The sequence below is a fragment of the Lissotriton helveticus genome, chromosome 2_1, assembly GCF_964261635.1.
Source record: "Lissotriton helveticus chromosome 2_1, aLisHel1.1, whole genome shotgun sequence".
Classification (NCBI taxonomy): Eukaryota; Metazoa; Chordata; class Amphibia; order Caudata; family Salamandridae; genus Lissotriton; species Lissotriton helveticus.
Window position 1 is genome coordinate 360520397 of NC_136059.1, and position 24837 is coordinate 360545233.

At 48.2% G+C, this 24837-nt stretch overlaps 1 protein-coding gene and 1 long non-coding RNA gene across 3 annotated transcripts in view; one reads left to right on the plus strand and one right to left on the minus strand.

The window, feature by feature from the left end:
• The window catches only part of LOC144817980 (uncharacterized), a 347207-nt gene that overhangs the window by 304718 nt on the left and 17652 nt on the right, over positions 1-24837 (plus strand). The gene's annotated exons all lie outside the window — the stretch shown is intronic.
• NUP155 (nucleoporin 155) overlaps positions 1-24837 on the minus strand; it is an 898957-nt gene that overhangs the window by 205676 nt on the left and 668444 nt on the right. For both annotated transcript variants that reach the window (XM_078674974.1, XM_078674975.1), the window contains one exon: positions 17542-17662. In XM_078674974.1, coding sequence (XP_078531100.1) covers positions 17542-17662 — 121 coding nt within the window. The remainder of the gene's footprint in view (positions 1-17541; positions 17663-24837) is intronic.

Consider the following 24837-nt stretch of genomic DNA (forward strand, 5'->3'; position numbering starts at 1 on the left):
TTGAGGGATGCGGAGGAGGAAAGAAGGTGGGCAAAGTGATGGTCTGCCAGATGTGAAAGGCAGTGACAACCTTCGGCAGAAAAGATGGACGAGTCCGTAGAACAACTTTGTCCGGATGGGCAGTTAGAAATGGAGGTTTTGAAGAAAGAGCCTGGAGCTCATTCATCTGGCAGAGGTGATGGCAACCAGGAAAGCAGCCTTTAAAGTGAGAAGACGTAGAGGACAGTTGTGAAGCGGCTCAAAGGAAGCACACATCAGATATGTCAGAACCAGGTTCAAGTGCCACTGAGGCATTATGAAAGGAACAGGAGGGAAAAGATGAGTAATGCCATTCAAGAATCTACTTACAACAGGGGACTGGAAAAGGGAAGCCTGATCTGTAAACCATAAAAAGCCTGTAATGGCCGAGAGATAGCCCTGGACAGAGCCCAGAGCAGAGCCCTGTTGGGCCAAAGAAAAAAAAATAGAAGGACCTCTGAAAGAGGGGCAGAAAGGAGATCCACAGCCTTTGCTGTGCACCATGACACAAATTTATTCCACCTACAGGCGTATACCGTTTTAGTGCAGACACGCCTGGCTGCCAACATAACATCACAAACTTTAGGAGGCAGGTCAAAAGAAGTCAACTGCAGCCGCTCAATCTCCACGCAAGGAGGTGGAGGCAGGACAGGTTTGGGTGGAGGACCCTCCCCTGCTGCTGCGACAGAAGGCCCTCCTGCAGAGGCAGTCGGAGCGGGGGATCGATTGCCATGCCGAGTAGCTCGGGATACCATACTCTTCGAGCCCAGTCTGGAGCCATAAGAATGACTTGGGCCCGGTCCAGCTTGATCTTCTTCAGCACTCTGAGTAGAAGTGTTATAGGCGAAAAGGCGTATAGTAGACCGCAACTCCACTCGTGACGAAAGGCGTCACCTAGCGAGTGCCGCCTGGAAATTCCAACGGGCAGAACAGATGACATTGCGCGTGCTCTTCGGTGGCGAATAGATCTAACCAAGGCTCGCCCCACTGCTGAAAGAGACCTTGTGCCACGTCCGTGTTCAGAAGCCATTCGTGATCCATCATACACAGGCGGCTGAGTTTGTCTGCCCTGGCGTTCAGCGAACCTGCCAAGTGTTGAACCACCAAGGAAATGCCCTGATGTTCCAGCCATGTCCAGAGGGGCAGATCCTCCTGATATAGGGTCCACGACCTCACCCCGCCCTGCTTGTTGCAGTACCACATGGAGGCGGTGTTGTCTGTGAACACCTGCACTACTCTCCCCATGACAGAGGGAAGGAATGCCTTCAGTGCAAGTCGGATCGCCTGAAGCTCCAGAAGGTTGATATGAAGCCGGGACTCCCCCGGAGACCAGAGGCCCCTGATCTTCACCTCTCCCATGTATGAGTTCCGTTGTCCGAGGATCTTGGAAGCTAGCTGTGTGTATCAGCGCTGGGACGCTCTTGGGCAGCCATGCGCTTAAGAAATCTAATTTCATTTCATTTCATTCATGTGGCCGCCCCATCCCAGGAGGGACGCGCCTGTCAGCACTGTGTGCTACGGTTGGGGAACAGAGATTGATCTGCCATTGCCCCAATCGCGATACGTGAGCCACCACTGCAATTGTCGTGCAGTGCCCTCCGAGATCTGGACATGATCGGACAGGTTGCCCTGATGCTGTGCCCACTGGAAGTTCAGGTCCCACTGCACAGCCTGCATATGCCATCTGGCATGAACCACTAGCAGGATGCAGGAGGCCATCAAGCCCAGGAGCCGGAAGGTCATCCTGCCCGAAACCCGGGATAGAGGCCGAAAGATCGGAATCATAGCCTGAATATTCCAGACTCGCTGCTCAGGAGGATAAATCCGAAACTGCGCCGAGTCCAGAACCGCTCTGATGAAGAGGAGCTTCTGAGAAGGAATCAGGTGCTACTTCGGCACATTGATGGAGAACCTCAGCAAATGCAGGAGGTCGGCCATAGTATGGAGGTGGGAGACGACTGCCTGGGGCGAGCCTGCCTTCAACAACCAGTCGTCGAGATAGGGAATGACTGGAACCCCTGATCTGCGCCGATGAGCTGCGACCACCGCCATCACTTTCGTGAAGATCCGAGGGGCGGTTGAAAGGCGGAAGGGGTGCACGGTAAACGGAAAATGCTCCTGGCCTACCGTGAACTGCAGGTAACACCGGTGGGCCGGCAGGAAGGGGATGTGGAAATATGCTTCCTGCAAGTCCAACGCTACCATCCAGTCTCCAGGGTCGAGAGCTGACAAGACCTGAGCTACCGTCAACATCTTGAACTTCTCCTTGCAGAGGAAGCTGTTGACGTCCCTGAGTTCCAAGATAGGACGCATGCCCTTGTCCTTCTTGGGGACCAGAAAGTAGTGGGAATAGCAACCACAACGTATTTCTGGCCCAGGAACGGGATCAATAGCCCCCTTGGCCAAGAGGACTGACTTTCTGCTGAAGAAGTGCAAATTGGTCCCCCGACATACGGAGGTACCGAGGTGGCATGGTTGAAGGGGTAGTCTCGAAGGGGAGGGAGTAGCCCCTTCGGACTATTTGCAGCACCGACCTGTCTGAAGTGATGTTGCGCCAGTGGAGGAGATGATGGCGCCGCCCACTGGCATTTGATGGCCTGAAAGGTCGGACCAGGAAGGCTTTGAAGTGGATGCTGCGGGGGTGGAGGTGGACTGACCCACCAGCTGGCCCCCAGTACCGCCTCGGCGGTTCCCACGTCCGCAGGCGCGTTGATTTTGTTCCTGCGCAGGCCTGTGGATCTGGAATGAACGTATTGGGGCACCCCATCCGTGGCCACGAAAGGCGCCTAAAGCAGAAGGCGGAGGAGGCCGAGAGGCCCAAGGACTTGGCCGTAGCCTGTGAGTCCCTGAAGCGCTCCAACGCACTATCCGCTTTGTTGCCAAACAGGCGAATGCCATCAAAGGGCATGTCGATCAAAGTGTTCTGGACATCCCCGAGAAACCAGTTGTTCTCAGCCAGGCATGGCGCTGAAGGGCCACCATCGTGGAAATTGCCCTGCCTAGCGAGTCGGCGGTATCAAGCCCACACCGTATGGTGAACTTAGCTGCGTCCCTCCCAGCTGCAATAGCCTGGGCGAGTACTGTCTGGGCTTCCTCTGGACAGTTGGGCAGCACCTGGGGGGAGGGGGGTGGGGAGGGAACGCGCTCTGGGATGCAGAGGCTTGGACAACCAAGCTCTCAGGGGTGGGGTGTTGGGAGAGAAAGAGGGGGTCGTCAGGCGATGGCCCCTGTGTTGGGCCTGGACCAAGTGCCCAAAAGAACGTCAGACAGTGCATCATTAAAAGGCAGCAAGGGCTCCGTAGAGGTTGTCGCTGGTTGAAGCACTTCTGTCAGGAGGTTAGTCCTGACGGCCACTGTAGGAAGTTCGAGGTGGAGAGCCTCAGCCGCCCTACGCAACACCACTGCGTAACTTGCTCCCTCCTCCGTAGCCACAGAAGGAGGAGACAGCATGCCAAGGTCAGGCGAGGTGTCTAGACCACTGGCATCCCCCAAATCCCCTGCCCAGTCCGGATCATCACCACACTGTTACGTGAGAGGGTCCTCAGACCCTCCCAGTCCTCCCTTTCCTCCGAAGTCTGCGAACCAGGCTGAAAATAAGGAGGACGGACGTAGGGGTAAAAAGGCCCCAACGGCGTCGACCGATGCTGTTCCCGCACCGCATCCGTACTGAAACCGGGCACGACGTTGGCGGTAGTACCGGACGACATCGTGGGTGGTGCCAGAGGCAGGATCGACACCTGTGGAGGTGTTATAAGGTCAACCGGTGTAGCCCGGGATCCGAGGAAGCCCTGCAGCGATGAGGCCGAAGTCGCCAGCGGCGCTGGGGCCGAAGCCACAGGCGTTGGAAGAGCAGTACCCCCGAGTCGGGCCCGTGGGGCTCGTAGGCGCGCCGGCTGGGCCAGACGGTCCAAAGAGTCAGCCATGGCAGCAAGAAACTCTTGCACTTGTGCAGGCGTCGCCGATGGACCCGGAAAGGGTGAGTAGGCCGGCGGCGTGTCACAGTGTGTACTGCTGACGAAAAACTTTCCGGATCCAGTCTGACGCATGGGGGTCATTCTAAGGTAAGGAATCTATCAGATAGAGTATCTTCTGATGGATACATCTAACTGCAGACTCCTCACCTCGTGAATGTATACCAGAACACTACCTCCCAAGGTGGTGGGTATGTGAAATGCAAGAGACTAAAAAGTACCATAGCATTGAACAGGCAAAATGCCCATCCCAGCAGACCCGTCAAGGAAACAGTGCTTCATGAAGGTGTACACTGATGCCCATGTAGTTGTCTGACAAATATTCAGGACAGGCACTCCAAGTGCCAACACAATGGTAGCAGCTTTAGCTCAAGTGGAATTAGCCTGTAGAATTTCTGGAGGTTGCTTGTTAGCCAATGCGTAGCAGATATTAGTAAAGAGGAGTTTCCATCGTATGCATCAAAGAACCCCAAAAAGAGCTGATTATACACCTGATGTTCCTTGGAGCGATTGATGTAAAAGCTCAGACTCTATCTCTTGAGGTCCAAGAGATAGAGTCTCTCTACCTCTTTCAAGGGATGAGGCAGAGCAAAGAAGGTCTGTAGAGTGATGTCTTGTCCTATTTTAAAGGGCGTCACCATCTTCTGGTAGGAATGCTGCTCAAGTCAATAACATAAGTTTATCTGGGAAAATGGTGCAATAAGGAGACAGAACTGAGAGGGTCTGAAGTTCACTTGCATGGCGGCCTGATATTATGGCAACCAGAAAGACAAATTTTAAGGTAAGGAGGCACAAAGGACAACTGGGCATTGGTTCGAAAGTGGTAAATGTGAGGAAAGTGAGAAGCACATTTAAGTCTCAGTGTGGCGTCACAAAGTGCTTTAGCTGAAACTGGCATGGCAAATCTTTAGGGAAATTCATCACAACAGGTGGTGGGTGAGATGGCTGATCAGTCAAAAGTAAAAAGGCCAAGAGGGCGGACAAGTAGCCGTTAACAGTTCTGGCTAGGCCAAAGACGAAACAAACAGCAAATCTGCAAATGTAGCTAACAATGTCAAGCCACAACCTTATCCTAGTACCCGGCATACACTGATTTCATGGAAGGGAGCCTGGCTCCCAAGATGATATCAACGACTTTGGATGAGAGTTCAAAGAAGATTAACTGCTGCCGCTCAATCTCCAAGCAGGTTGCGCAGGCCTGGGTGCAAGACCCTGCCCTGCTGCTGTGATAAAAGAGTCTCCTGATCAGAGGAGATATGCTCAGAACCAGAACTTCTGGGTACCACACTCGCTCACCAAATCAGAAGCCACTGGCTTGACTTGGGCCTGGTAATTCCTGATCCTGGACCTTTCCGCAGTCTTCAACACAGTCTCACCGAACCCCAGCTCGCAGACTCCAAAACGTAGGGATCAGGGCCTAGGCCATCGACTGGATCCGCTCATTTCTCTCCGGCAGAACGCAGCAGGTCACCCATCCTCCAGGTGGGGTACCCATCCTCTTGGATACCCCACCGACGACCTGCGGCGTTCCCCAAGGATCCTCCATCAGTCCCCACCCTATTCAACGTCTATATGGCCCGCTCGCCCCCATCGTCTGATCCCACGGACTCCACATTGTATCCTTCGCAGACAACGCCCAACTCATCCTTTCTCTATCCAACTAACCCAATGTCTCCAAACACAACTTTGAAGAAGGAATGGAAGCAGTCGCCAGGTGGATGAAGAACAGCTGCCTACAACTCAACATGGACAAAACCAAAGTACTCTTCATGGGTCCACACCCCAAAACCAGGAACACCACCTGGTGAGAACTCCCCCTCCCCCATGGACCACGGAAGCAACCTCGGAATCATCCTGGACTCCGAACCCAAAATGTACCGCCAAATCAACGCTGTCTCATCCTCCTGTTTCCACATCCTCCAACTCCCTCGAAAGACCTTCAAATGGATCCCCTGTGAAAACAGAAAAACCGTCACCCATGCACTCATCAGCAGCAGACTCGACTACGGCAACGCTCTCTACACTGGAATCAACAAGAACGTCCAGAACGCATCCGCTAGACTAGTCCTCAACCTACCTCACCACTGCCACATCACCCAACACCTGCAGACACTACATTGGCTCCCCATCGAGAAGAGAATCACCTTCAAGCTTCTCACCCGCAAAGCCCTGCACAACACCAGACCAGCATACTCAAACTACTGCCACTCATTCCACACACCCCGAGGATCCCTCCACTCAGCCCATCTCTCCCTTGCTACGGTGCCCCACATCAGGAAGACCAGAACAGAAGGCCGTTCCTTCTCCATCCTCGTGGCCAAAGCATGAAACACCCTCCCACTCCACCTCAGACAGACACCAACACTCTCCAAGTTCATGAAGGACCTCAAGACCTGGCTCTTCAACGGATCGTCTAGATCATTAGGAACCAGCACTCCCCCTCCCCCCACGGGCCAGTAGCTGCGCTTAATAAACCCAAGCTTGATTGATTGATTGATCTTCAGAACATGAGGCAGGAGCAGTTGAAGGGTGTTCCTGGAGCAGTACAGGGTGCAGTGGCTATAATGAGTAGACATGATCCACATGGAGTGGAGCACGAAATGCGTTTGATTGAGAGCCCTCCTGTGAACTCCAGTTTACAAAACAGTTGTACCTTCTCAAGGTGTTGAAAACATCAAGCCAGTGTTCTCCCCACGGCTGAAAAACACTGTACACTACATCTGGGTGTGTCATTTAAAGATCCTGCAAGTTGATGTACAACCTGAGGAATGGCATGAATGTTCAGCCAATTCCAGAGGCAGAGACTCCTGGATAGGCCCCTGCCCTGCTTGATACAGTACCACATGACAGAGGTGTGGTCTGTGAGAACCTGCACCAACTTCACTTCCATGGTGGGCAGGAAGGCCTTCAACACCAAGCAAATCTTCGGCAACTCCCGCAAACTGATGTGGACAAGGGTCTCTGCTGCATAGCAGAGTTCTTGGATTTCCACCTCTCCCAGATTACCCCCGCCAACCCAGTAGTGACGTGTCTGTCAACACCGCCAACTCTAGGAGGGGTAGGAAGAGCGGTCTGCCATTGGTCAAATTTGTGTCAAGCAACCACCATTGCAGATCTTTTGTAGTCTCCTCAGAAACACGGATGGAATCGGAGTGGTTTCCCTGATGCTGAGCCCATTGAGCTTTAGATACCACTGTAGAGCCTGTATGTGCCACAGTCAGGTAAGCCTGTATGTGCCACAGTCAGGGAGCAGGAGGCTAGCAGACAAAGAAGCCTCAGAGACATCCTCGCTGAGACCCTGGACTGATGCAGAGACATTGGGATCATAGCCTGAATGTGCTGAACTTGTTGGCCTGAAGGAAAGGCCCGATAGGGCACCTTATCCAGTATGGATCTGATGAAAGAGAGCCTCTGCGAAGAAGTCATGTGTGACTTTAGGAAGTTGATCAAGAATCACAACAATGTCAACAGGTCCACCATTGCCTGGAGGTGGTTCAATACGGACAGTGGCGATTCAGCCTTCAATAGCCAGTAAAGGAGGTAGGGGAAGACTGGTATTCCCGACTTCCTAGAATGGGTAAGGACCACCTCCCTCAACTTTATGAACACCTGAGGGGCACTGGTGAGCCCATCACCTCGTTCCTCTCCGGAAGAACCCAGAGAGTCCGCCTCCCACCATTCAAGTCCGAGGCCTCTGAAATCATCTGCGGCGTACCACAAGGATCCTCACTCAGCCCCACCCTCTTCAACGTATACATGAGCCCCCTCGCGACCATCGCCCGCCAACACAACCTCAACATCATCTCTTACGCGGATGACACTCAACTGATCCTTTCTCTCACCAAGGACCCCAGCACCGCCAAAACTAACCTACACGAAGGAATGAAAGAAGTCGCCGAATGGATGAAACAAAGCCGTCTGAAACTGAACTCAGACAAAACAGAAGTCCTCATCTTAGGTAAATCCCCCTCTGCTTGGGACGACTCCTGGTGGCCGGAAGCCCTCGGAAAAGCACCCATCCCGACAGACCACGCACGGAACCTTGGCGTCATCCTGGACTCTTCACTTTCAATGAACAGACAAGTCAGCGCCGTATCCTCATCCTGCTTCAACATCCTTCGCATGCTCAGAAAAACATTTCGCTGGATCCCCACCGAAACAAGGAAAACAGTCACCCATGCTCTGGTCACGAGCCGACTGGACTACGGAAACACCCTCTACGCAGGTACCACCGCCAAACTACAGAAGAAACTACAACGAATCCAAAACGCCTCAGCCAGGCTCATATTAGACATCCCACGCAACGAACACATCTCTGGTCACCTTAAAGACCTCCACTGGCTACCCGTCAATAAGAGGATCACTTTCCGACTGCTTACCCACGCACACAAATCACTCTACGACACCGGACCAGATTGCCTCAACTCTCGACTGTCCTTCTACACCCCCTCCCGCCAACTTCGATCTTCCAGCCAAGCATTCGCCACTGTCCCTCGCATCAACAAAACCACCATGGGAGGCAGATCCTTCTCATACCTGGCTGCCAAAACATGGAACTCACTCCCCGCTTACCTTCGCCTCACCCAGAATCACCTAGCGTTCAGAAAACAACTTAAAACGTGGATATTTGACAAATAACCCCCCTCCCCTCCCCAAGCGCCTTGAAACCCTCTGGGTATGTAGTGCGCTATATAAATTTTATGACTTGACTTATGACTTGACTTGACAAAGGGAGTACAGCAAACTCAAAGCAAATTGAAGTGTTAATGGCCCACCATGAACCTCAGGTAGCATGTGTGGGTGGGGATATGAAAATAGTAGTCCTAAATGTCCAACACAACCATCCAGTCTCTGGGCTGAAGAAACCAAGCCCAGGTGAGTATTTTGAATGTGTCCTTGCGCAGAAAAGAATTGAGAGCTCAGATATTCAAAAGCAAACAAAGGATCACTTGAAAACAAGGACACAGCGGGAATAACATTGAGACACCACTTCCAAGGCGGTACTTTGTATGGCACTTTTGGCCTTAAGAGCCTGCAGATCCTGGTGAAAAAAAGACAGATGGTTACCGAAAAGCTGCTCTGGTTTAGGTGGCAGTGGAATGGGAGGGTGTAAGCCTATAGGACAATTTGAAGAACTCACCTGTTTGATGTATGTTTCGGCAACTTCTCAAGGAAGTGGTTGACCCTGACCCCTACCGGATGGCTGTGTGACAGTAAGGGAGCATTAAAGAAGTTTTAAGACTGTTGCCAGAGGGACGGGGTATCGGGACATATGCTGCCTGATGACCTGGTCATTAATTACTGGGTCCACAGGCTGACCTCTAGAGGTTGTACGCCATGTTAAGGCGGCAGGGCCTGACAGAGTACATTCCAAACACACCCTCCGAAAAGCTATCAAAAAATGAGGAGGAGATAGAGGGACAGAGAGGCTCGTCCTGCTACTGATAAATAAACAAAACATCGGGAGCCACTCAGTTGCTGTGAAATAACAGTCAACATGGTGAAGAAAACACTTGTGTTCTTATATAACCGTCGCCCACCAGGGTTGACCCCTAGTGACATGATTCATCATCGCGTCCATCCTGTTCCGCTGCGGATATCCGGAACCAAGTGCGTATCTGTTCGTTAGGTGAATGGCCATGGTGATGCTTTGATGTAAGTGTGACTATAATATCACCTTGACCACCGGCAGATTCATGAAGCACAACATCTGCCTAAATAAAACAGCAAATACCAGGTAGGCATTATTACCTTCTTATATGTAGCATGCAAAGTATTTGAGCGTGATTAGCGCCAACAGCACTATGTTATGTTATGTTATTATTTGATAAAGCGCAAACAGCTGCCCCAGCAAAGAGGCGTCCCGGCGCTAGAGAACCACAGAAACTCAACGGAGGACAGAAGGAAAAGAAAGCTGGGAGGCCTAAGGGTAAGGGAATAGGTAGGTTTTGACGGCTTTCCGGAAGGCAGACAGATTTTCCAAAGAGCGAATGTTCACTGGCAGGGTGTTCCAAAGTTTGGCTCCTAGCACTCTGAAAGAGCGTCCACCAGTACGGGCTAGCTTTGTGCGGGGGACCGTCAGTAGATGTTGGCCTAGAGAGCGCAGGTTGCGCTGTGGCACATAAGGTGTGAGGAGTGGCCGGAGAAGTTCTGGGCGTCCAGTTTTAAGGATTTTAAAGATCATGATGAGAGTTTTAAACTGGATTCGAGATTCAATGGGTAGCCAGTGGAGCTTTCGGATTGTGGCTTTGGCTGAACATCTGCGGGGAAGACCGACCAAGGTTCTTGCCGCGGTGTTCTGCACGCGTTGCAGTCGTGCTATCTCCGCTTTGTTGGCGCCCAGAAGTAAGACATTGGCGTAGTCCAAGCGGGAGAGAATTGTGGCTAGGACAATCATTTGGCGAACCTTGGAGTCGAAGAAGCAGAGTATGGGATTGAGGCTCCTCAACAGGCCCACACAGGTGGCCGCTACTTTTTTTGTGTGGGTCTGGAAGTTAAGTGAGGAGTCCATCCAGACGCCTAGGTTTTTGACCAAGGATTTGGGGGGTGGTATGGTGCCCAGCGACAAAGGCCACCAGTGCTGGTTCCAGTGGCTAGTATTCTTTCCGAGGAGCAGCACCTCCGTCTTGCCTGCATTAAGCTGCAGGCAGTTGTCCGTCATCCACTGGGCCACAGCAGCCAGACCATCTCTGAACCTTGCGGCAGAAGTAGAGGGACCTTCGATGAGAGTGATGGCCAGCTGCGTGTCATCGGCGTATGACACCAGCGTGAGGTCCATTCTCTGGCTACTGCGGCAAGTGGTTGCACATATAGGTTGAAAAGGGATGGGCTGAGTGCAGAGCCCTGAGGGACTCCCTGTCCGATGGAGTGGGACTGGGAGAGGAATGGAGGAGCTGATACCCGGAAAGTTCTGTCTTTCAGGAAAGAGCGGAACCATTCCAAGGCAAGGCCTGAGATTCCCACAGTAGCCAGACGATTTAACAGAATGTTATGAGATACCGTGTCAAAGGCAGCGCTGAGGTCCAATAGGATCAGCGCAGCACTTTGACCGGCATCAAGTATCGTCCGGAGATGTTCCGACGTGGCTAGGAGGGCAGACTCAGTGCTGTGGCCCGGCCTAAACCCGTTTTGAGATGGATCTAAGATGTTATTTTGATCCATGTGTTTAGACAAGGTGATGTTTACATGGGCCTCTGCGAGTTTGGACAGCCATGGGAGCAATGAAATGGGTCTAAAATTCTCCCGTTTGGAAGGATCGAGGGTCGGCTTTTTAATAATGGGAGAGACCCACGCTTGTTTCCAAGCAGTCGGGACACTGGCCGAGGAGAAGGAAAGATTCAATATGAATGCTAGGGAGGGTAAAAAAAAGTCTAGGGATTCGATGAAGTGGGCCGGTCTCATTGGGTCTGCAGGGGAACCAGATTTGACCTTCCTACATAGTTTAGTGAGGTCCTCATGAGAAATTTCAGGTATGTGCATCATCGTGGTGCCATTACTAATGGTATAGGGGAGCTGGGTGATGTAGCAGAGTGGTGTGGGAAAGATTTATAGATTTTTTGTACTTTTTCAATGAAGAATGTGGCAAGGTCCTCACATTGCTGCGCAGAAGTAATGCTGGTGGAAGGAGATCTGCTACTCTGCAGTTCTTCTACTAGTTTGAAAACAACTTTGGCGGGGTTAGGGCTGGAATTAATTTCTTCAGCATAGAAGGCGGCGTGTGCGGAACAGATAGTTTTGTGGTATAGCTTTTGTTTGGACGGATAGAAAGCTTTGTCTCTGTCGTATTCTCGCCTCCAGGCTCTCTCAGCTTTCTTACATTCCTTCCGCATGGATTTCAGGGTGTTGTTATACCATGGGTTGGAGGGGGAACTGCGTCCCTTAGTCCACTTAAGAGGGATGAGGGCATCTAGTCCCTGAGTGATCCAGTCATGGAAGGCAGCATATGTTGTATTGATGTTCATATGTGCCTCTTAATGGAATTCTCCTAAGGTGGAGTGCAGGTCACTGGTTGAGAGTTTGTGCCATGATCTTTTTAGGCGGCGTGAAGGCTCAGCCCTGTTGAACGTTTCCTTAATCAATATGGTGAATTTGATTAAGTAATGGTCTGTCCATCCCATGGGTTTGGGCGCCTCTGTTATAGTCTCTGGGATGTTAGTGAAGACAGGGTCTAGTATATGTCCAGCAGAGTGGGTAGCGTCCTGGATCAGAGGATAGAGTTGTAGGGCTGACAGGTCGGCCAGAAGGTTTTTAATGATGGAGTCTTGGTTCCGGTCGAAATGGAGATTAAGGTCTCCTAGTATGGTGAAGTTTGCTGAGCCCACCACAAGGGAGTTTGCCACTTCAAGGAGAGCTTCAGTGAATGTAGACGTAGGTCCGGGGGGTCGATAAATGTAAAGGCCAGATAGGGAGAAATGGGGGCCCGTTGTGATCTTAAAGCGAGCACTTTCACAGCTCGAGATATTTTCTTTGGTAAAGGAGCAGAGAAATTTCTTTTTGTAGATGACAGCAATGCCGCCACCTCTGGTGTCTCTATTTATCGATTTCATTTGGTAGCTCTCTGGTAGCGTGAGGTTAGAAACACTAGTCATATCATCATGTAGCCAGGTTTCGCAGATAAAGAGAATGTCAGGGTTCTCCTCGAGTAAGAGAGTGTTAACCTCTAGATGGTGCTTGAAGAGAGACCTAACATTAAGTTGTAGGATGGTGAGAGGGGTTTGTTTATGCGCAACTGAGAGGCGCCTAGGTAGACAGGGGCTGGGTGTAGAAAAGTGACATGACTTACATTGAAGGCATGTCTCTCCGAGATGTCCCGATATCCTCTCGCAGCTCCTCCCAGGGTTCAGGGCGACAAGGAGATCTCTATCATAGTGGTAGATTTCCTGTGTAGTTTGGCCAGGGGGACAGGCGAGAGGCGATGTCTTGGCGATGACGGGCGTAGACGGGCTTGCCTTAGGCGCGCCTTTGGCGTGCAACGGCGCGCCCGCTGCGCCTCCGGTGAATACACATAATAAGAAGAGGGAGGCGAGGGGGGGGGCGTGGCCTTGAAGTGGGTGTTGCCACGTGGGTCGCCGGCAATGGCGGAACGAAGTGTTTGTTGAGGTCAAGCCCGCGGCAGCGCTGAGTCCGCTGCGCGGTGAAGATAGGACTAGGCTTAGAGTCCTAGCAGTGCCAAGAGAGCTAAGGTGAGTTTAAAATAACAACAACAAAGTATTGTGACTCTCAAAGTTTAAAAAATAGGTGCTCCCGGCTGTGCCTCAGGAGGGAAGTGGATATAGGAGTGGTATCAATGAAAAGCCATGGGAACGGCTTGGAACATGTCGACTCTTAGAAAGACAGGTACATAGTTATCCAGCCTACGCTCTCCCTGGTTTTTTTTTTTAATTGTTTTCTTTCAATCTATCAGCAATAATGACAGTATACAGAGAAGCACATGGTGTAATCAGGTTATATACATTCAAGTACAATGCCTTTGTGTGATCAATAGCCATCCATACTTTCTGCAGCGTCCCGTTCAGTAGCTCCATCCCCACCATTCCCACCATCTCGTCCTCACTCTTCGTCTGTGCTGTCGCCTTCAGATTCTTGTATTGGGTCACAGATGTCCCCCCGGTAGGTATTCCAGGCTGCCCATATTTTAGACCATTTTCGGGGGCTCTTCGATTGGCATACACTGTCCGTTCTGTGACCATGATCAGATCCATGTCTCTGCACCAGGTCGCTAATGTTGGTATTTCCACTGCCCCCCATTTCTGTGCAATATTCCGTTTTGCGACCATGAGTCCCAACGTGACCCAAGTATGCCCGTGCCGTGTAAGGCCGTTGGGCTCCCATATCTTGAGCAGGCATCTGCGTGGTTCAGGCAAGAGTGACACCCCTATCGCTTGTGAGATTGTACGCAGCACCTTACGCCAGTAGTCGGTTATTGCTGCACATTCCCACATTGTGTGTATAAATGATCCCTCCTCCCCGCATTTTCTAAGGCAGTATGGATGTTGCGCCCTTTGTATTCTATGTAGTGGGGTCCTAGTGTAGTATACTTGGTGCAAGATCTTAAGTTGCTCTAACCGAAGCCTTGCAGTGATTCCCACCTCCCTAGGCGAAGCCAGGGTTTCCTGCCACTCTGAGTCATCCAGGTCCCCCACATCTGTCACCCATCTGCCCCACAGTGTGACCGTCGGGTCTGGTAGATTGTTGATTAGCTTTCTGTATGTGAAGGACGTGGCCTGTTTTTGCATGTAGTCAGTAAGCAGACGGTCCTCCAGATGAGCCGAGTCTGGGACCTCGGTATCTTGCGGTATCACTGCTAGCAATGCATGTCTTATTTGCGTGTATCTATAAGTCTCGGTTGGGCCTAATTCATTTTGGAGTTGAAGTTGGGTAAATGGTATTATGGTCCCCCCGTTCCATTAGTCGCCTACCGTGGAGATGACTCTCCCTGTTTTTAATCATACCAACTAGAGGCCAGAATAAATAATAGTTTATGTACAAGACAGATATTTTTAAGTTTTTTCTTTCCAGATTAAATAACCCCCCCCCGCCCCCGCCCAGCTCCTATTATCATTATTCTACACCATTTTAATACATCCAAAAGTGCTCCCACATAATTCGTTGGTCACAGCATACCTTGTTCCGCAGCGAAACAGGATGAACCCGGTGATGAAGCATGCCACCAATTGGCAACACTGGTGAGTGAGGGTTATATAAGAAAACAAGTTTGTTTTCTTCACCTTGTGGGGGTTATTTCGCAGCAAACTTAGTGACTCTCTATAGTTTGGTTATATGTCTCCGAAAAAGGCAATACTGTATGGAGGATTGCTAGACTGGTGCTGAAGGCTTAAAGAGCACACAGTGACTCGGCTCTCTTTAAAATGCTCCAGGACTAAGTCTGCCTTTTTGCAATCAGGAAGGAAGCATCAAAAGTTAAGCCCTTTAGGAAATAATTTGTATTAAAGAAGCCCGTATGTCTTCAGGGATAGCTGATGAGATTTCACCAACCAGGAGGCAGCTGTCATTGACTGACCTCAAGGGAAGATGAGCCGAGGAGAACATTCTTTTGAAAAACGTTTCAATACATTTGAAATCTCTGTCCAGGGGAGTAGTGGCAATGCTACACTTGTGGACAACGTTCTGATCACCTTAATGGGATTACCATCTTAAAGACTTAACATACCCTGCAAATTTAAGTCAAGAGGTTGATAGGTATACATTTGCCACCAAAATGTACATGTAATTTCAGCTATTATGCCATGTCTCATAACGAAAATCCCATTTGGGGGGAAATCGTAACATGAGAAGCACGTACACACCCGATCAGCATGAACATGAGCGGCAGTTTTTTTTAACACAAGCGATCAACAAACATTTCAGGTTAATTTTTTACCCAAGCAGACCATTTTGGAATTGTTTTAGTAGCAATACGCCCTAGTGGGAGGTGGTGGTTCCTTTGTATATGGATGGTTGGACTAATAAATACCAAACATACACAAATAAGTTACATCCTGTGAGGGTCACGTACAGTACTTGGGTGTGGGAGATTAAATCTGTGAATCAATTGATCAATAAGGCTTTTCTTATATATTGGCTTATGCAAGCATATTTGTTAAATCATAGAAAGAAACACAACGTTAAAGCGTAAATCATACCAAATGTTCAAAAAGTGCAACAGTCGCCGGTTTCTGTCACCAATTAGTGAATACTAGTGAAGCTAATCATCATAGCAATGCAATACCATTTCCAATATTTCACGCTGAGCAGTACGGTCAAGTGTCCTTTAAATAGTGTTGTCTGCACACTGCCTCAAAAATTAACAAGGGATATGGGCAATAGTGTTGCGAGGAGGATATGCTTTGCTTTCGCTTTTCATTCCAGTATCTTCCACTGGAGAGTTTTAAGCCTAACACTATTGTGGCTAGTGTTATTGACAAGTTTCGACCATTGGTAAGTGTGGGGTCTCATCAGGACTGGGAACTGCTAGGCCTATTGTTAGACAGGAGGATAATGAAATCGCTATTGGTACAGTGTGAGAATGACCCCACCCAACTGCCAAGCGATGAAAGGGAAAGGGTACCTTGTTGAAGTAATCTGTATTACAGCTTGAGTAGTGCCTACAGATTGTGAAAAATCATTAGCTTGAGCACGTTATATTTGAAAACATGTTTTGTGAGGATACCAGTAATGTGTGTCTGAATGGGCTCTCTAGGAGTCTAGTCTGCAGAGGTAAAAGTACTTTCCATTAGATCTAGTGTGCATACAGAGTACAAGTCATGATTTCAGGGCTTCGCCCATTTTTACCAGAGAACTGGGAGTTATAAGCCTCTTGAGCAACTTGTCAAACCGGGATGGATGTGTGCCCTCTTCTATCAACATCTCACCTTCTGTATAATCACGTTTGTCGGTTTCTTTTTAGTGAGGTGCCAGGCTTGATTCCCATGAGTCACTGTTGGTGTGTGCCTCCTTCCATGTAAAGGCCATTATTGAGTAGTTCTTAGTAACACTGGATATCCTCTCACATCAGGGAGCTGGTGCGCAGACGTCCTGCACATTGGTGCATGGGATATGTAGCTTGGTGTGAGTACTTGTTTACTGATACCTTTGGAATCTTTCAATTTTGGCAAAAGTCAAGTAAGTTCAATACAGTACTTTGCAAAAGTTTGTTGTTTGAGAAAGGGTAGGCACCATTATTTTCCAAATTTTTTAAATTTTCATTTCTGTTTGTTATCGGAGGGCCTGGAGTTTGAAGTAGGGTCCCTTGTGGAATTAAGTTTTTTTAAAGTGATAATGTTAGCACATATTTGGGACAGTGGTGGACTTGGGTTATAGTATACACGTTCTTCATTTCCTTGTATTTTTATGAACTTTGTACAGATATTTTAATCATTTAATGTGCTGTTGCTTTAATGTTTGCGGGCTTAGTGTGCTCTGCAATCAGCCTTCCAGATAGTGAGAGAGAAAGGACAAACTGGAACCATCTGGGCACTTCTATAAGGCAATTCAATAAAAGACAAGGCTTCTATAATAACAGTTGTGTTAATGTTTCTTTGCTGGAAATGCCCAAAGTCAAGGCATGCTAGTCAGTTCAAACTGTTTGCCCATATTATTGTTGCAACATAATGGCTAGATCAGACCCAAATGTGGACCAGGCCTCATTTGTAATTACCTATAATCCCAATCCTCTTTCCTGGCCAATGACAATATATCCGAAGATTATGAATCTAGGCAGGAGCCTGTGGTAGAAAAATGTTATTACCTGTAACAATAGTTCCCTGGCAAGGGTAGACTCACCAGACTCAACAACAAAATTCCCACTCTCTCTGGAGGCTAGTTGCACATCTAATGCATAAAAAAGAGGACCAAGGGAGAAGCAGAAGGGGGAAAAGTGTGCAAATGTATAGCAGAAATATATAACTTTCTGGTCTCCTGAATGATAAGAACTATTATAAATGAAACAAATTTGGGACACATAACTTGCTGGAGAATTAATGGTCAATGCAACATTTTTTTAGATTTTTTTTAAACATATTACTTTGTATAATTAGTTTACAAACCTACATACCTTTATCAATGATTTCTTGCCACAACGTCTGCACCAAAATGGGATCTGAATGGCCAGCACAATGGATAATTGCAAGCTTGCACTCAGAGAGCTTGAATGGTTCTGCAAATTCTCCAAAAAGCTGAATTCAAATAAGGACAAAGAGAAAGAGATATTTCCTTAGATAGCTTACATTCCAAAGCCATTCATCACCATGGGTTAAGTTTGAGGTTTGAAAACCATAAAATGTTGATGCAAATACATGGTAGGGGCTTGATGTATTAAGATAAATGTCATAAAAAGTGGTTGCTCATTGCGCAATGACTTTTTGTGACCCTTTACTGAATCTGCGGTGCAACTTATATTCTAGTAGATGCAGGGGGTCGCAGAACTAACTGCCTCATGAATATTAATTGAACTAGTACCTATTTGCAATTCCCTCTGATTAGCTACAAACACAGGGATGGTGGCCTGTAAGTAACAGCAGACCACCATCCAGGTATTTGCTTCCCCAAACAGGATTTTATTTTACTTTAAAGAAGCAGTGTTCCTTAAAAGTACCTTTACTGCTTAAAAAAAAGCAATCACTGCCTGAACTCCCCAAACCTCCTACCCTTCGAATTAGAAGATGTGTCCATGGGACACCTGAACTTTGAGGTAGCTGGTCAATGGTTTGCAATTGCAAATTGCAGCTGCAAGCCACTGGTACATAACACTGCAAACTCAATATTAGAAGGATTTGCCCCTTTCACAGCCTCTCTGACCTGCAATTCAGGATGGACTGAAAAACTCACTTTTCCAGTCAAAAAAGCCTTTCTGACTGCCAATATGTATTTAGTAAATAGAAAAAAAAAATGTTGTGGTCACAAACCTTGTGATTTTGTGAATCACAGGATTGCTCTAAGAAAATGGATTTATACATTTTACCTATAATCATAAGTCTGGGGAAGGAATGGTACTTTGTTTGATACTTCTCATTAAAGATAAGATTCATTCAAATATAAACTGATACGTTTGAAACTAGCACAAAAATGTCTTACCCTTGAACTTTGTTTCCAAAGGATTCTCACTATTCTAAAATTAACCCCTTGATCCTCCACGACATCAAGGTGAACGGGTCAGGGGATGGAATCATTTGTCACAACTAAGTGCCAGACACAAGAGGTCTGGATGTCCTAGAGATCCTTTTCAGTTTGTGAAACAGAATATAGATTCCTTCAAAAATATTGAAGCCAATGAAAACATAAAAAAACACTCATAGAAAACCCAGTAGGAGTAGGGGCGGCTCCTCTGCAATGCAATGCCCCGCTGGCTCAAAGCCAGCAGGTGAAAAATAAAACTATGTTGTAGTGTAGTTCCTTAATTCCCAATAGGCTCTGCGCATTGGAATAATATATTCTATAGATTTGACGTAGGACTGAGGTCTACTAGGTCTCTATCGAATATACTAGACTTAATTGCGAGTGCCAGCTAGCTTAGAGATCACTAGAAACTTTCTCCAATACACAAGAAGGGATTAGTTTCTGATAACCGCATAAACTTGACAACTTTGTTTCCCAAGAATAAAAAATGTGTCTCTAGAGTCGCGGAAACAATAGATAGTTATTTCACCTAGTTAATCGTGCATGCTTCGTTTCACCAGAGGTGCAGAGAAATAGAGAGACAAGCGTTTTTAATAAAAAGTATTTATTGAACAGTCGTCTGTCTCATGCAGGAGAAATGAACTGCTACAATCGTAATACTGGTTGCAAAGTACAATGCGTAAAGTACGAAGAGAATTATAAAATAATACTGTAAAAGCGTGATATGGTTTCTAAGCCATAAAATACTTACATTAATAAATAAAGACTAAAAGTACTCAACTGGTGCTTCTAAATACGCCTACCCCGGTGTACCTAACCTAGGTCTAGTACAAGGGAAGGAGTAAGTGAGGTGTAGCTTAGTTTCAGTATTCTTTTGCCAAGAATCTAATCCAAGAATTCTCTAAGGGTCTATTCAGCTCCGTACCTTGGTTTTAGAATGAAAGAGGTCTGGTACCTCTCTCTCAGGACTCGATTTCCCAACAACCCACAAGGGTAGCTTGGAAACACTGGAGCTGGATTTCTCGGCAAGAGAAAAGACAGCGTCTCTCTCAGTGCGTCTGCTGGAGGGTCGACTTCCTTCGGCACTTGCTGTAGCAGTGCGTCGGGCAAGTAGATAGTCGAATTGCTCCAAACCACTGTGTGTTTGCTTGGGCAAATGTGGGCATATTTATACCTTGAAGGTGCCTAGTTTGACGTAAGGTTGGACATTATAACGTCATCAAAGACTCAGTTCTTTGAAAACTCCATGAGTTCTTGGATAAATCAATATTCAAGCAAGGGGAAGTCCATGACTGCTGAAGGCGGGTTTTTCCAAGAAATCGTTGTGGATTTTCGGAACTAGTGGAAGTAGCCATGCCGTATTTGGACTGCATAGGCCAAGTCTAAATATGGTTATGATTTCTATGCCTGATGGTGATTTATACCTATATATGGGCATGAATCGGGAAAATTACACTAGGGTCCTACATTCATATACAACACCCACTCCTCTTTATTATGTTTAACATTACTAAATTATAAGCACTAAAACATATCTGAAGCATGTGTTTACAATCCTACCCAAAATACACAAAATGCATTTGATAAGGTTGCACACGAAAAATGAGCATTTGTATAGTACGCATCTAAAAGCAATAGGCATCATTTAAAAAATGAATTATGATGTTGGCAAAGCTAACTGAACGAATCATGTAATGACATTTATGAAATGGCTCTAAGTTACAGAATAAAAGGTCGAGACCATTCCATAGCAGAAATAATATACTGTTTTCATTTTGAGGACAGGCCAAATATTGTCTCTTAGGAAGTATTTGAAGAATTTCTTATTCTCTAAGAATAGTTCTACTTTAAGCAGATTACTTTGTGCCCCCAAAAAAAATAATCTTTTAAGTTCTTTGGGAAAAAAATCAAAATTAGCCGTAGAAAAATAGAGTTCCAAAGGTTTTTCGGAAGGATTGTTACTAAAAGTCAAGGCCAAATTCAGAGTTCATGGAACGCTGTGTGCAGATTTCAAAAGTTATTCTTGGTGTCAGGAGAAAACATCAAATCGTCTAAGCTGGCAAAGAAATTGTCTACCACAGTAGGTGAAAGTGGAACTACTTCATTAAGTAGATCAATTGTGCACACATGAGAAGCATCGCCGTCAGCGTCAGTTATCGCGTTAGCAATGTTCAAATCAGATGGTACCTGTGTGCCTTTTGATCCTCGTATCTCACCTCCTGTTGTATTCGCTGGTGGGATCTCAATGAATGCCATCATCAGGATTGGTAGCCGTTGGGGGCAACACAACACGTGAGCCGTTACCGGACCCAGTAATGCATCTGCATCCTTTGGCGCAACCGATGGTAGTGTTCATCAAACATCTAACACGCATTCCTCTCCACAAAGCAGGCATCGTAGAACAGGTAAGATGCAATCTTGCCAGATTGGTCTGAACGAATGAAACCATGTGGTATTCAGATCTCTTAAACGAGCCAAGCCAAGAATCTGTGTAATTCTGTCACGGTACCGCATAGCCAGGAGGGCGTCCATGGTAGTCTGGGTATCGTTGGTGACTGGACTTGCCATATCGGAGCAGAATAAACAAAAATAGAATTCCTGCTACGAGTCCCAAAATGAGAGGAAGGCCGCCGAAGACAGAGTGAACGAAATTTAGAAAAATGCAGAGGACTGCTTCAAATGGTGCCAACAGCCCCGAAAAATTTGTCTTAAATACATGTGCAATACTGCTGATATCAGACATGTTTAAGATTTGACCTAACATTTCTGCGAAATGTACTGGGCAGTTTGTTGATAATAATGCATGTATCTCTGCAGAAGTCCTTGCAACTTGCAGATCATACGTTTCTCTAGACGAGGTCAGAGGCACAGTTTTTTTGCAAAAGAATGTCTTTCATTCTGCTTAAAGTATCAATTCGTATAGAAGAGATATTCAGTGAAGGCCATAATGCCGAATCCCTGTCTGTCTTGCTTTTTGGATACAATACTTGCATACAACAAGTGACCCTGGCTGACACACTAACTAGATACGCTTTTCCTGGCAACATGCCACAACAGCTGTTATCATGGAGCATAACGTAGCTGCCATTGGAAAGCTGCCAGAAAATTGGTTCTATCACTGCTGCTGGTGAACCGTGCATGTGGCAAGAAAGCTTATTTGAAGAACCTTCACAGGCTCCGTGTAAATTAATACCTTCGCATGAAAGCGTACCGCTTAGCGAGTTCTTACAATTTTCACTACTAAGAAACACTTCCTTTCCCCCACTCCAACATTTGTGTGTGTATGGTAAATTCCAGGTTGACTTAATGTATCCTTTACCCAACCTTTCATACAGGCCTGCTGGTATATGTTGTAAGCAATACTGAAATTGGAAAATCGTCACTGGTATCGTGATTTGCTCGCACTGACTTAGAATTTATTTGCCTGCTTAATTTGTGCCTGCTCAGCTGCTGTAGCGCTTATTGCGCATCGTGCCCCAATCTCGTCCTGTTTGCCTATTGTTGTTGTTTGCTGCCATTTTGTGTTGTGCCTCCAGCCCGTCCCCCCCGCTCCCGTCTCCCAGCTGCCCCTCCCACGCTCCGCCCCCTCCATTCTCCATTTATGACAGATGGACCTTCGCGCAGCATCCACGCGCAGCGGTCGCCCCCCATGCGCGCCGAAGGTGCGCCAAAGGTAAGCCAGTCTACACCCGTCTGTGCCTGGACCGCGCCCAGTGCCAGACCCCCTGGCCCCCGCAAACTGACCTCCTCCCGTATAACGTATGACGCCGCCACCCTCTCAGCCCTTAACCCCGGACGCACACCACATTGCTACGAAGCTGCCCCAGGACGAACCCACGGTCCCTTCGCCTGCCACTCATGCAAGTTCGCCTGCATCAAGACCCACACCAAATCCACTAACTCCAAACACAGCTCCAACTCTAACCACCTGAAGTGCATCCTGCTGAACACCCGCTCGGTCCACAGACCCGCCACTGAACTCTGGGACCTACTCGACACTGCTTCACCGGACGTCGCATTCCTTACAGAAACCTGGATGAACGCTTCATCAGCACCCGACATCACCACCGCCATCCCGGACGCTTACAAGATCATCCGAAAAGACCGCACCAACCAAACAGGAGGAGGCATTGCCATCGTCCATAAGAACACCATCAGAATCACGACCAGCTTCGACGATAACCTTGCAACCGCCGAACACCTCCACTTCCAGATCCACACCGACCCCAGGACCACACTTAGAGGCACCCTCATCTACAGACCACCAGGAACCCGTAAACAATTCAGCGAAGACATCACTGACTTCATCAGCCCACATGCCCTCACCTCCGAGAACTACATTCTACTGGGAGACCTCAACTTCCACCTGGAAAAGAAAAACGACAACAATACCACCACCCTCCTGGACAACCTGGCCAATCTCGGACTCAAACAACTTGTTGACACCCCCACCCATGTAGCCGGACATACGCTCGACCCAATCTTCTCCTCCAGCAAGCACATTTCCTTCGATCTACCACAGATCTCCATTGGACGGACCACAGCTGTGTTCCCTTCAGCTACAAAACTACCTCGACCCACAACCCCCCCACAACCTATTCCGCGAAGAAACTGGAACAAAATCACCACCGACCAACTCCTCACATCGCTCAACCAAAACCCTCCCGCCCTCTCATCGGACCCAAACCAAGCTGCCACCAAACTCAAACAATGGATCACTCACAGCGTTGACGAATTAGCACCCTTGAAAAACCACCAAACCAGACAGGGTAGCAAAAAGGCCCCCTGGTTCAACGATGTCCTTAAGAAAGCCAAGAAACTATGCCGTACTCTCGAGAAAACATGGAGAAAAAACCCAACCACTGACAACCTGACCACCTTCAAGACAGCCACCCGCAAACACCACCAATTGATCCGATCCACCAAAAAATCAGCATTCAAGGACCGACTCGACAACAACGCCCATAACAGCAAGGAACTATTCAACATCGTCAAAGAATTTACCAACCCCACCGCAGCCTCAAACGACATTACTCCCTCCCAAGACCTCTGCGATTTGTTATCCGCTTTCTTCTACAACAAAATCACCGACATACATAACAGCTTTGAGAACATTTCCAAAGAACAGTCCACTCCACCCACCTCTGAACCTAAACCGCCCTCTAACAACCTTAGCGCCTGGAACCCAATCACCACTGAAGACACCACCCGCCTAATAAACTCCATCCATTCAGGCTCGCCAACCGACCCCTGTCCCCACCACATTTTCAACAAAGCAGACTCCATCATCGCATCCCATCTCCGTGATGTCATGAACTGCTCCTTCAACTCCGCTACCTTCCCAGAAAGCTGGAAACACGCCGAACTCAGCGCCCTCCTGAAGAAACCCACAGCTGACCCTCCCGAACTCAAAAACTACCGCCCCATCTCCCTCCTCCCATTCCCTGCCAAAGTCATTGAAAAAGCCGTCAATAGCCAGCTCGCTGCCTTCCTTGAATCCAACAACTCCCTCGACACCTCACAGTCCGGCTTTCGAGCCAAACACAACACCGAAACCGCCCTCATTGCAGCAACAGACGACATCCGAACGCTACTGGACAACGGAGAAACAGTCGCCCTCATCCTACTGGATCTATCCGCCGCCTTCGACACAGTCTGTCACAGCACCCTCATACAACGCCTCAGCAACATCGGCATACAAGGAAAAGCCTTGGACTGGATAATTTCGTTCCTCGCTGGGAGAACCCAGAGAGTCCGACTCCCCCCATTCAAATCCGAGGCCACCGAAGTCATCTGCGGAGTACCACAAGGATCATCACTCAGTCCCACCCTCTTCAACGTCTACATGAGTCCCCTCGCATCCATCGCGCGACAACACAACCTTAACATCATCTCTTACGCTGACGACACCCAGCTGATCCTTTCCCTCACCAAAGACCCTAACACCGCCAAAACCAATCTTCACGAAGGCATGCAAGAAGTTGCCGAATGGATGAAAAACAGCCGCCTAAAACTTAACTCAGACAAAACGGAAGTCCTCATCCTAGGATCAACCCCCTCTGCCTGGGACGACTCATGGTGGCCATCGGCCCTGGGCACAGCACCCATACCCACAGACCACGCACGTAACCTAGGCTTCATCCTAGACTCCTCCCTCTCGATGACCAGACAAGTTAACGCCGTCTCATCCTCTTGCTTCAACGTACTTCGTATGCTCAAAAAAATTCTTCCGTTG